Here is a 12,975-nt window from a genome sequence, read left to right on the forward strand (position 1 = left end):
TCAATCAGATGACCACAGGATGATGCCATCACTCATAAACATAGGTCAGTTGCCAAGTGTCCAAATTGTGGTCATGTGACCCCAAAGATGTGGTGACGGTCGTGTGAACATAGGTCATAAGTTACTTTTTCCAGGGCCGTTGTTAAAAGAACGGTTGTAAATTGAAGGGTATTTATATATTGCTGCAGTTGTACCATGGCACAGGTTGCACAAGGGTTCCAATGAGGTGTAAACTATCTATTGGGATAGGTAAGAGTTGCTAAACTACAGGTAATCCTCGACTTAAAATTGAGCCCAAAATGTATGTTACTAAGAGAGATTTTTTTCATGTCCTCTAGAAGTCATCCCGAGATTTCAGACCAGCTCTGGTGGTGTCATCAGCATCTCCATTCAGCCACAAATACAAGATGCTTTAAATTTATATTTATGTTCGTCAAACAAAAAAAAATTACAAATTTGAACAAACAAAATGAAGGGAAAAAACCTAAAATGTGACAGGGACGATATCCGCGTGAGTTGGACTTACACATGTCCCCTTAGGAACCTCAGAAAATATAGAGTGAAGTTAGGTTGGAAGAAAAACTGTGAAAATCAGCAGCTGAGACAGCTGAATCGGATAAGATATTCCAGACTTTGACCACTCGGTTACCAAAACCAATATTTTTTACAATCAGCGGTTTACATGAAGCTTAAAGTGGCTGTTTGCATGTGTTATGCTATGATTAAAACTTTAAAAAAAAATCATTTACAGCTAGGGCATTGCTAGCAATAGCACCTAGACTTATATACTGCTTTACAGTGCTTTTACAGCCCTCTCTAAGCAGTTTACAGAGTCAGCCTATTGCCCCCAACAATCTGGGCCCTCGTTTTACCAACCACGGAAGGGTGGAAGGCTGAGCCAACCTTGAGCCTGGTGAGATTCGAACTGCCCAATTGCAGGCAGGCAGCAGGCAGCAGAAGTAGCCTGCAGTACTGCACTCTAACCACCATGGCTCATGTGCACAACTTTGTGTGCAATACCTAAATCTGACCGCATCAACAGTTCTAAACTATACAAACCAAGAATTTCAAACCTAGTTGCATGGGGTATTCTACTCTGCATGGTTATGGATTATTTTAGTCATTATTATTAATTTGTTTCTTGCTGATGTTGAAATTGTACTTATTCAGTGGAATGCTCAAATTTAGCAGCTCAATAACTTTCTCTCCCAATTTTGGACCATCTGACGCAGGGATGGGTTGCTCCCAGCATTACTACCGGTTCGGTGCGCGCAAAAATTTTGGAATGAAAATTGTCCTGCGCGTGCACAGAAATGAAAATCGAGATGGCGGCGCCACAGAGGAACCGATTTGGAGGCATGTCAGGGCCTGGGTTGCTGCCGGTTCCAATGACCCAGACCGCCAAACCCACTACCGGTTCAGGCGAACCGGTCCAAATCGGTAGGAATCCACCACTGATCTGAAGGCTGTTCAGTGCAATCAAACTCCTTTCACTAGATTCAAAAGAAGCAGCCCGTAACGTTAATGATGGACATTATGGGGTGATTCCCTGACTTTGGAGATTATTGTGCAGGTCTAAATTGACAAAAACCAGAGAAGATAGCGAGTCCGAAAAAGCTGGATCGTGAGCCTATTGCCTGTTGGAACATCCTGAAAAAGTTGACTCTTAATGTAGAGGCGGTGGTAGGGATGTTGGGGTTGGGTGGGAAGAGAATGGTCCCTAATAAAGTTTTTAAAACTCTTGTGAAAAATGATGGTTGCCTCATTGGCCCACATCACTGAGGTTCATATATTGCAACTTCTTCTGCAGACTGACAGAAGGCTGACTAGGAGAGGTGTGGTGGCCTCTAGGTGGAACACAATCAGGAGGGTTGTGAGTTCGGTCCTAGGTAGAGGCAGATATTTCTCTCTCTAGGCAAACTGAGAATATAACTGCTAAACAAAACTCCGCATCGGCAACAGGAAGGGCATCTGGCCATGAAAACATCCTCCATTCAGTTGCCCAGACTCCACCCCTCAAGGGATCACGGGGTCATTAAAAGAGGATGATGATGGATAGAAGGTGGACCGGCACTCTCCTCTCCCAATCAGAACTAAACCTGGGAACTGCCCCACCCACCCTTTAACACACCCTTCCCACCCCTTTAGAGAAGGCCTGTCTCCCACTGTTAGAGACGGTTGTTCTCCTCTTTATGACTGAAATACCTTTATCCTTGTTGTCTGGCAAGGTTAATGCAAGAACATCTGCAAAAATATGCGTTTTCCTCGGGAACATACCGCAAGGTAGCAATCCTTATGCTCCACCCACATCAGTGTAGAAAGCGAATATTCAGCTCAACATTATGTCCTGATCAGGGAATTGCAAAACAGTACTCCAGAAAATACTATTACTATATTATTATTATTTTGTCATTTTCTCTGTCTCTCTGTCTCTCTTTTTTTTTTGCTACTTTGTTATTGATCGGCAACGCGGTGAAATAGTAAGGAAAAATTCCTCCCAGAATGCTGTCTTTCTGGAGATGAAACGCATGATAATTAAAGGGGGAAAAATTAATACTTAACTGAAGAGAGATTCTGCCCCCCGCTTCTTCTTAAACATATCCTTGGATGGGAAGTTATTTTAGAAAAGCCCTCTTGGAGTGCAGCTGTGTGCTGCAGTTGTGTTAACTTACATTTATCAACAGGCAGCGTACTGCCAAGTTAGTCAACAATGTTCCCTCGTGACCGACTATATTACTATCGGTTGAGATCTTCATTTAAAAAAGAACAACAACAAATACTTTCAACTGAAAGGGGAAAAAAATAACAACAACAACCGAAAAGTAGCTGGATCTTTTGGTCCCCGGTCTGGAGTTCACTACAAAATGTACATTCAAGATTTTGGTCTTCCGTGTCTTGAAAAAAAATAAAAATAAAAAGATCAAGGTTTACTTCTGGATGAAGGAATCCAAGTAAACAAACACTGGATCGCTTCCGGTCGGTCGTCTGCCTGCTGTTTTTTCCCCCCCGCTCCAGCGCCGGTTTTCCCGTTACTCACTGTTGCAAAGCACTTGACAAGTAAGTGATGTAAGAGACGCTCTTCTCAGCCCTCAGGAATAAATTTAAAGTTTTTGTTTTTTTCCATTGAAAAGCCCGTGTTTTTAAGGCCACGAAAAATCTGCGAAAAAAGTTCCGTTGTGTATGCAGGAGAGTGTGCGTGTGTGTTTAAAAGAGCATAACCCATCTGTTCCTTTTTATTCTCCCCTTGCGTTTTTTTTCATCCTCCCTCCCCCCCAAAAAATGATCCTTTACTCTCATTGTGTCTTTAAACACTGGAGAACAGGGAGGCTGCGCTTCTTCATCTCCTTGATGGAGGCGAAGCTATAGAGATTCAACGTTGACTCTTACTACATTCACAAGGAGGAAGAACTCTGCGTGTAATCCTTTATCATCAGCGAGTCATATTTCGGCGAAGACGGGATACAGAGGGCGGATTCCGAGGCCGGGGAACTGGGAGAAGCGCTTCCAGAATCAACCGAGTCCCTGAATGGAGAAGGAGGCGTCAAAGCCACCAAATCTTCCAGCTCGGGCTTGGCAGGGGCGGGAGTTTCTGCGGAAGGACCTTCCTTGACACTCCCGCAAGACGGTTTTCTGGAGGACTGAGATGCTCCGTTGACCTCGATGGCAGGGAGGGGCTGGATCTCCGCAAAGGTCGTCATGGTGGTGGGCAGCTGGATCTCCCTCGGGATCAGGTAGGAAGAGCACAACGGGGTGGTGACCATCGGGCCAGGCGCTGGCGGGGAGAGCATCATGGAGTTGAGCTCGCTGATGTTGGCCGTGAACCGCGTCACCACGCTGCTGATTTGCTCCATCAGGGAACCTTGGGAAGAACTGCTCCGTTGGGCTTGTTCCGACTGGAAAGTCGGGACGTCGTCTTCGGTCCGGCTGAGGGACGCAGTTCTCTGGCTGACCGTACTGATGGGGGACGGAGTCTGAATGCGGTACTGAGCTGGGTAGTGCTCTTCAGCTTCGGAGACATCGTAAAGGGTTTTGGCACCGGATTCGGGGAAGGTCGTGGTGATTGTGGTGCTACTGCCATGCCGGCTGCTGTCTGTGCTTTTAGAGAAGGGTTTGATGACCGCGGTTTGGTTGGGGTTGTCTTTCTTATTGATGTGGATGGAAAGCCTCTGCCAGAGATGGGCTCCTCGGCTGGAACTTTTTTCGTTCTGGGCCCACGTGACCGATTTCCCATTGGAGCTGCGACACAAAAGAGAAGAGAAAAGGACAGACGTTGAGACTCGAAGGCATCTTAACACGTTTCCTGAAGAGCAAGGGAATCACAACCATGGGAACGTTCAACGCAAAGTCGACAAGTTAACACTTGCAAGGCAGAACTGAAATACAGATAGTCCTTGATTTAACAACCATTTCTCCAGTTCAAACCGTTCAAACACTGGCACTGAAAAATAGCACTGGGGGAAAAAAAAGTGACCTACAACAGTGGCCCTCAATCTTTTGGGCACCAGGGACCGGTTCCATGGAGAGGTAATCTGATCAAGCTCCCCAAACACAACAAAGCCTCTAGCGTAAACTTAAAAGATTCCTTTATTAGGAATGCCGGTAGCCCCAGAAAGAAGTTTCTCTCACAGGCTAACAAGTCCATCCAGCCAGAAGATGGATGGTTATCTGCCACACCTATTCATCTCCGCCCCCTGCCTTTTATCCCCAGAGCTAGGGTGAGGCTTTGCTAGCAGCAGTGGCTCTTCCTTCCCAAGGATCGGCCCATAGATTTCCACTGCTCTCCTCTCCTCTGCCTTCTGGGCATCCATGCGTCCGGCACTGGACCCAGCTGTTCCTCCTGTTCCTCATCAGCCACCTCCAGACCTGGGGGCTGTTGGCTCTCCATCTGAGGGCTGACGGACAGCTCAGGCTCCTCCTCCTCTCTCTCTCTGACAGCGCCATTCCCTCTCCCCCTCAGAGCTCTCAGGTTGCCTTGATGCTGACCCTGACTCCCACTCCTCCTCCTCCTTGGCTGCTGGAGGGGTCAGCGGCCAACAGGCCACAACAAGGGGTTTTTCTGTGGACCGGAAGGGGCGTGTTTTTGCCTGTATCTTGTGGATGGGCTTTGCTTATTTGTGCGGCCCCCATTTCTGGCATGCCACGGACTACTGCAGGTTCACGGACCGGGAGTGGGTGGGTGGGGCATTCCTGACCTTTAACTAGTCATCTAAGTGCTATTGCTATTGACTTAATAACTGCAGTGTTTCACAGAACAATAGTGGCAAAAAAGGTTGTACATTTGGGTGAGACTCACTTAACAACTGAAGTGGTTAGCAATGGAAATTCTGGCAAGTCAAGGAATACCTGTAAATACACATTTATCGACACCTGGAATAAACAGATACAGAAACAGACGATCCTCCTCAAAACTCAGAAGGCAACAGAAAGGCTAACCGTAGGTCCCATGACCTTGTTCAATGTTGATCAGGACAATGTCGGTGGGTGTGAGTTTGGTGCAGAGAATCCGGTATACAGATAGTGCTCGACTTATAACCACTGGTTTGGTGACCGTTCAAAATAACAGCAGCGCTGAAAAAGTGTCCTATGGCCATTTTTCACACTTAACAACCAGCGTCTTGACGTGTCCCGAAGTTATGTGATCATCCTTTGCAACCCTCTAGACAAGCAAAGTCGATAGGGAAGCCGGATTCACTTAGCAGCCATGTTACTAACTCGATTTCAGCGATTCACTTAGTGGCAAGAAATGGGGCAAGACTCACATAACAGCTGCCTTGCTTAGCAACAGGAATTTCAGTTCAATGGTGGTTGTAAGTTGAGGACTACCTATATGAGCATATGAGTGTGTGTGTGTGTATGTATATATGTATGTGTATGTGTGAGTATATATATATATCTACATACATACACATACATAAATACATGCACACACACACACACACACACACACACACACACACACACACACACACAGATATATGACTAAGCACCTTTTTTTGCTTGCGTGCCATAAGTGCCGCATCCATAATGCAATGCGCAATCCCCCCAGCACACATGCACGCATGACAGGTGCTCCCCCCCAATTTTTGCATGCTTTTTTCGCCCTCCCCAGGCTCCAGAGGGTTTATAGGAGCCGGGGGGGCTAAAACAGCACCCCCTGCCCCCCGGAGTCCCTCCGGAGGCTTCAGGAGCTTCCCTGAAGCCTCCAGAGCACAAAAAACCAGCCCTACAGGCAAACCGGAAGTTCGGGAACAAACTTACGGTTTGCTCGGAGGGCGGGTTTAAGCCCTCTGGGACCTTCAAGAGGCTTCCCTGAAGGCTCCAGAGGACGAAAAACCTATAAAGCCTCTGGAGCCGGGGTGGGGGTGGGGGAAATGGCTTTAAAAAAGGCTGAACTTAGCTGGCCAGTGCACGCATGTGCGTGCTGGCCAGCTGACAGGGCAACGGCTCGTGTGCCCTGACGAATGGATCCGGGTGCCACACGTGCCATAGCTTCACTATCCCGGCCTTATGGTATTCTTCAGGATTGTGAACAAGTATAGTCCTTTTTAGAAGCTGAAATTCATTTGCTTGGACGCTACCTAAGTGAGGAAAAGGTTGAGCTAGTTTTTACTTGAAACTCCAGTGAAAGATAACCCCCTGTTTCTCCAAGGAATTGTTCTTTCTTTAGCTGCTTTTCTTTTTCTATTGTAGGAAGTTAAACCTACCCCTCTCCTAGAAAGTGAGATATTTTAGGAAACATGAAAAGGGCAGAATATTTCCCCCTAAAAGGGAGGCAGGACCTCATCCCCCCCACCACCTTTCTCAATGGGCCATTAAGGCCTGAGCCAGTCTATTCTACATAACAAATATCTACCTCCTTTAGGAGGCTCCATCTAGCAAACAAAGACACACCACATGGCGCCTGGGAAGATTACATCAGCCAGCGGCTCAAACAAGCTTGGGTCTAGGACAGCCTACAGAGTTAGCTAAGAACCACGCCCCCTGGGAGTCTGATAGCCAATGGGATACATTTCTTACACAAGAACAGGAAACAGAGAGGAAACCAGTGCTGGTATGGACAGAATTGTTGTAGGCCACCTCAGCATGCGGTAGCAAGTCAACCCAATCATCTTGCTGACAATTGATGAAACAACGTAAATATTGTTCCAAAACAGAATTAGTCCTCTCACAAGCACCATTAGTCTGAGGATGGTGGGCGGAGCTAAGGCCCTGGGCGGAGCCAACAGAGGGTATAAAACTCAGGGTCTCTCGGCATCTCTTCCCTTTTCTGCTCAGGACCTTAAACCATGTGATCCTGTCCACCATTAAACCATCTTTCCAAGCAGCCTCCGTGTTTCCAGTGTCTTTTTCCCCACTGGGACCTGAACCCAGAAGGACATTCCTTCCAACAGCATGAAAAAGTTTCTTGTGATATTCAGCCCAAACAAACCCGGATGCAACTGGAGTCCTTTGAAGTAGCAGAGGACAAATCATTGTCTCTCATCAAACCAGTCGCAAACGTTATGATGACCGAAGGGTAGCAAATAAATAATTCTTCCTGACAGTCTTTAGACGTTTGAAGAGTTGTGCCACATATTTCTCACTCGCAGGATCTGTGGCCAACTTGCCATCGTTCTGATGAGAAACACGGAGCGCTGTTTTCTGGCTTTATTCAAGGAAGCATGAAGCAGAGCCCAGTTTTAATCGGCAGAAGAAAATTCTACATTCCTACTACAGTATATAAGGACTTGTTTTGTTGTCCATCAGGTGATGGTGCCCGTATGTATTTTAAATGTACCATATTTTTCGGACTATAAGATGCACCGGTGTATAAGACGCACCAAAATTTCGACGAGGTAAGTCAGGAAAAAAAGTTTTTGTCCTTCCCGGCCCCCAGGAGCACTCTGTGGGCTTCAGCAGGACTTGGGGAAGGCAAAAATGCCCCCGTTTTTTGCCAAAACACGTTTCCCTTCCCCCAGCTCTTCTGAAGCCCGCAGAGTGCTTCTGGGGGTTGGGGGAAGGCAAAAACGCCTCTGTTTTTGTGAAAAACAGTCCGTTTTTCACAAAAATGGGATGCGGGGGGGGGCCTTCAGGAGGCCAAAAATAGCTGTATTCGGTGTATAAGATGCACCAACATTTCCACACTCTTTTATTGGGGAAAAAGGTGCGTCTTATACTCTGAAAAAATACGGTATGTATTTATTCAATTTATTTGTGCGTCCATCTCAAACAAATGACACTAGGCAACTGAGAATCAGAAAATCAATTAAAAGTTAGGTTAGTAACTAAGTTAGTAACGAGGTTGTTAAGCGAGTCTGGCTCTCCCATTGACTTTGCTTGTCAGAAGGTCGCAAAAGGGGATCACATGACCCCAGGACACGGCAACTGTCATAAATCTGAGTCAGTTGCCAAGCGTCTGAATTTTGATAGTGTGACCACAGGGATTTTTGCAATGGTCCTAAGTGTGAAAAACGGCCACGGGTCACTTTTTCCCCCAGTGCCATTCGAACGGTCGCTAAATGAATGGTTGCAAGTTGAGGACTACCTGTATCGGCATTTACAGAGCCGTTTCCCCTTCTGAAAAAGTCACAAGACACCCCAGAAATGAAGCGACCCAAAAGTTGTTCTCTTCTGTAAAAAGGCTGCTTGGTGGAGCTGCTTTAAAGGAGATTTGTCATTATTATTGCTGTTACTGTTATTAATTTAATTTGCACAGTCGTCTAAGTGATTCTGGGCAGCTCATCATAAATAGAAGCAACAATCCAATAAAAGCAAGTTAAAAACCAATATGCAGACATGTAAAACCATCGGCAGTCATTTATTTTGCTCTAACCATCCTTGTGAAGCTTTGGATAAGCTTCAGGTTGGATCTTGGCACAGAAAACCCAACCACAGCCTGGAGAATGAATACTTAGAGAGTATTAAAAGGTAAAGGTTCCCCTTGCACATATGTGCTAGTCGTTCCCAACTCCAGGGGGCGGTGCTCATCTCCATTTCAAAGCCTAAGAGCCAGCACTGTCCAAAGACATCTCAGTGGTCATGTGACCGGCATGACTCAACGCCGAAGGCACACTGAACGCCCTGCTGCAGTGGAATTACATTTTTTAAGAACTTTTCTTCCTTGCAATATACCATCTGACAAATTTGGGCCTTTAATGCAATTTGTTCCTAAAGGTAAAGGTTCCCCTGGTACATATGTGCTCGTCGTTCCTGACTCTAGAGGGCGGTGCTCATCTCCGTTTCAAAGCCGAAGAGTCAGCACTGTCTGAAGACGTCTCCATGGTCATGTGACCGGCATGACTAAACGCCAAAGGCACAAGAACTCTGTTCCCTTCCCACCAAAGGTGGTTCCTATTTTTCTACTTGCATTTTCACATGCTTTAGAACTGCTAGGTTGGCAGAAGCTGGTAACAAGTAATGGGAGCTCACTCTGTCATGTGGCGCTAGGGATTCAAACTGCTGACCTTCTGATTGACAAGCTCAGTGTCTTAGCCACTGAGCCACCATGATCCTATTATAGAGAGCATTAACCTGCACACAAAACCAATACACACATACACAAACATCAGAGGCATACACCTAGTCTTTCAAAAGGATGCAAGTCATAAAAAAAACCCAAGACATTTCCAGGAGATTTGTGTATACTTTCTAATGCACAGTTGAGACACAAAAAGACTTGTTGCAAAATGAAGGCCATGCTGGTTTTTCAGCAAAACCATTCTAAAATGTGGTCTCATGATCATGGTGTCAAGCCTGAAGCTGACCTGACCGAAGCTCTTTTGATGCTTCAGTGTTGCCACACTGGAGCTGAGAGATAGGGAGAAGGGAATAGCTGGGGTTTTGTAGCCAAAACAAAATACTTTTTCCTGGGAACCAAGGACGTTCTCGCCATGGCTGGAAAGAGGAGGAGTGAAGTTACCAGGCAACTAGACAGCACCTTGATTGGACCATGTGACTGATTGTTTGGGGAAGGGGAAAAACTTTTAGTTTTAAGTCGGTGAAAACCGCGGGAACGTTTAGAGTCGATTTGCACCTGCCTTTGCCAATATGAGGAACGGTTGCAGGAACTGGGTATGTCTAGTTTAATGAAAAGAAGGACTAGGGGAGACATGATAGCAGTCTTCTGATATCTCAGGGGCTGCCACAAAGAAGAGGGAGTCAAGCTATTATCCAAGGCACCTGAGTGTAGAACAAGAAGCAATGGGTGGAAACTAATCAAGGAGAGAAGCAACTTAGAACTGAGGAGAAATTTCCTGACAGTGAGAACAATTAATCAGTGGAACAGCTTGTTATTGTTATTGTTATTGTTATTGTTAGTTTATTTATAGGCCGCCCTTTTCCCTGAGGGGACTCAGGGCGGCTTACAATCAAAAAAGGAAGGGGAGTGTAGGACAATACAAAAAAAGAAATGTGCACAAAGTAAAATAAACTATAAAACTCAACATTCACTCAGCATTCGGGAGGGGCAAAATAAGATTATCCCCAGGCCTGACGGGTTAGCCAGTTCTTGAGGGCTGTACGGAAGGCCTGGACGGTGGTGAGGGTACGAATCTCCACGGGGAGATTGTTCCATAGTGTCGGAGCCGCAACAGAGAAGGCTCTCCTCCGAGTAGTCGCCAGTCGGCACTGACTGGCGGATGGAATACGGAGGAGGCCAACTCTATGCGATCTGATGGGACGCAGGGAGGTAATTGGCAGAAGGCGGTCTCTCAAATAGCCAGATCCACTACCATGGAGCGCTTTATAGGTGGTGAGTAAGACCTTGAAGTGCACCCGGAGACCAACAGGTAGCCAGTGCAGCTCACGGAGGATCGGTGTTATGTGGGCGAACCGTGGTTCGCCCATGATCACTCGCGCGGCCGCATTCTGGACTAGCTGAAGTCTTCGGATGCTCTTCAAGGGCAGCCCCATGTAGAGCACATTACAGTATTCCAGCCTAGAGATCACAAGGGCTCGAGTGACTGTTGTGAGGGCCTCCCGATTCAGGTAGGGCCGCAACTGGCGCACCAGGCGAACCTGGGCAAATGCCCCCCTGGTCACAGCTGAGAGATGGTGGTCAAAAGTTAGCTGTGAATCCAGGAGGACTCCCAAGTTGCGGGCCCTTTCTGAGGGGTTTAAATTTTGTCCCCCCAGCCTGAGTGATGGTATGGTGGTCAGATTTTTGGGAGGGAAACACAACAGCCACTCGGTCTTGTCTGGGTTGAGTATCAGCTTGTTCGCTCTCATCCAGTCTTTAACGGCTTCCAGTCCCCGGTTCATCACGTCCACCGCTTCATTGAGTTGGCACGGGGCGGACAGATACAACTGTGTATCGTCCGCATATTGGTGATATTTTATCCCGTGCCTTCGGATGATCTCGCCCAGCGGTTTCATGTAAATGTTAAATAGTAGGGGGGATAGGACCGACCCCTGCGGCACCCCATAGGTTAAGGGCCTCAGGGACGATCTCTGCCCCCCCACTAACACCGACTGCGACCTGTCCGAGAGATAGGAGGAGAACCACTGCAAAACAGTGCCGCCCACCCCTATCTCCCGCAGTCGTCGCAGAAGGATACCATGGTCGATGGTATCGAAAGCCGCTGAGAGGTCAAGGAGAACTAGGATGGAAGCATGGCCTCCATCCCTAGCTCTCCAGAGATCATCAGTCAATGCGACCAAAGCGGTTTCTGTGCTGTAACCGGGTCTGAAGCCAGACTGGAAGGGGTCAAGATAGTTAGCTTCCTCCAAGGTACGCTGAAGCTGGAGAGCCACCACCTTCTCAACAACCTTCCCTACAAAGGGAAGGTTGGAGACTGGACGATAGTTATTAAGAATAGCTGGATCCAGAGACGGCTTCTTCAGGAGGGGTCTCACCCCCAGAACTTGTGAAATCCCCAACACTGGAAGTCTTTAAGATGTTGGATAGCCATTTGTCTGAAATGGTATAGGGCAGTGATGGCGAACCTATGGCACGCATGCCACAGGTGGCACGTGGAGCCATTTGCCAGGGCATGCAAGGCGCTGCCCTGTCAGCTGGCCAGCATGCATGCACCTGCTGGCCAGCTGAGTTCACCCAAGCCATTTTTCACCCTCCCCAGGCTCCAGATGCTTTATAGGAGCCTGGGGAGGGCGAAAAGAGCCCCCCCCCCCCGAGGTCCTCTGGAGGCTTCAGGAGCTTCCCTGAAGCCTCTGAAATGCAGAACAGCGGCCCTACGGGCAAACCGAAAGTTCAGGAACGGACCTCCGGTTTGCTCGGAGGGTCGTTTTGACTGCTCCAAAGGCTTCGGGGGGGGGGGGGGGCAATGGTTCGCCATTGCTGGCATAGGGTTTCCGGCTTAGGCAGGGGGTTGGACTAGAAGCCCTCCAAGGTCCCTTCCAACTCTGCTATTGTATTGTATTGTATTGTATTGTATTGTAATATATGTCCAATAAAACTAATATTTGAGGAACGTGCTTGCCCTGGAGTCCTGTTTCTGATGGGTGTATTACTTGGAAGCCTGACACACGGGACTCTGCAAATGGCCAGAAATGCTGCCATGTTGCCAAACTCCCAAAATTTGGTCACATGACTGAAGAGAGGGCATTAGATATATATGTTGTATATGTTGACGGCAGCAACCTGACTATTCTATGCACAAAAAGGGAAGGATATTTCGATCCCCCCCATGAACAAATGGCTGCAAAAGTTGATGGTGTTAGCAGAGATTGACTGCTCTGATCAAAGAAAAATAATACTTTTATTTTTACTTGGAAACCACTTCTGGACTTTGTGCTTGACGTGGAAAAGAATGAAACTTGGATTGCAGGTTTACAGATTAGATAAATGTGTTGTTATAGAAATTGCCAGTCTAAACCATTATGTAAATGTGAAAAGTTGAGGTTTGACATTAATGCCTTTATTCTACTGCATCAAAGGGGGTGGGGAGTAGATGCCTTTTCTTTCTTTTTTTTCTCCTTCTTCTCCATACTTTTTCCTTCCCTATTTTTCCTATTATTTGCTTTTGTATTTTTTTTTTT

General features: G+C 47.0%; 1 protein-coding gene across 2 annotated transcripts in view; it reads right to left on the bottom strand.

The window, feature by feature from the left end:
* Positions 1-3,274: 3,274 nt before the first annotated feature.
* The window catches only part of GRM5 (glutamate metabotropic receptor 5), a 272,063-nt gene continuing 262,362 nt past the window's right edge, over positions 3,275-12,975 (bottom strand). For both annotated transcript variants that reach the window (XM_087721072.1, XM_087721071.1), the window contains one exon: positions 3,275-4,236. In XM_087721072.1, the coding sequence (XP_087577198.1) occupies positions 3,393-4,236 (844 nt within the window). In that variant the 3' untranslated portion in view covers positions 3,275-3,392. The remainder of the gene's footprint in view (positions 4,237-12,975) is intronic.

The sequence above is a fragment of the Thamnophis sirtalis genome, unplaced genomic scaffold (genome assembly GCF_051295495.1).
Source record: "Thamnophis sirtalis isolate CommonGarterSnake01/CBP01778 unplaced genomic scaffold, rThaSir2_p1.2 scaffold_8, whole genome shotgun sequence".
NCBI classification, from domain to species: domain Eukaryota; kingdom Metazoa; phylum Chordata; class Lepidosauria; order Squamata; family Natricidae; genus Thamnophis; species Thamnophis sirtalis.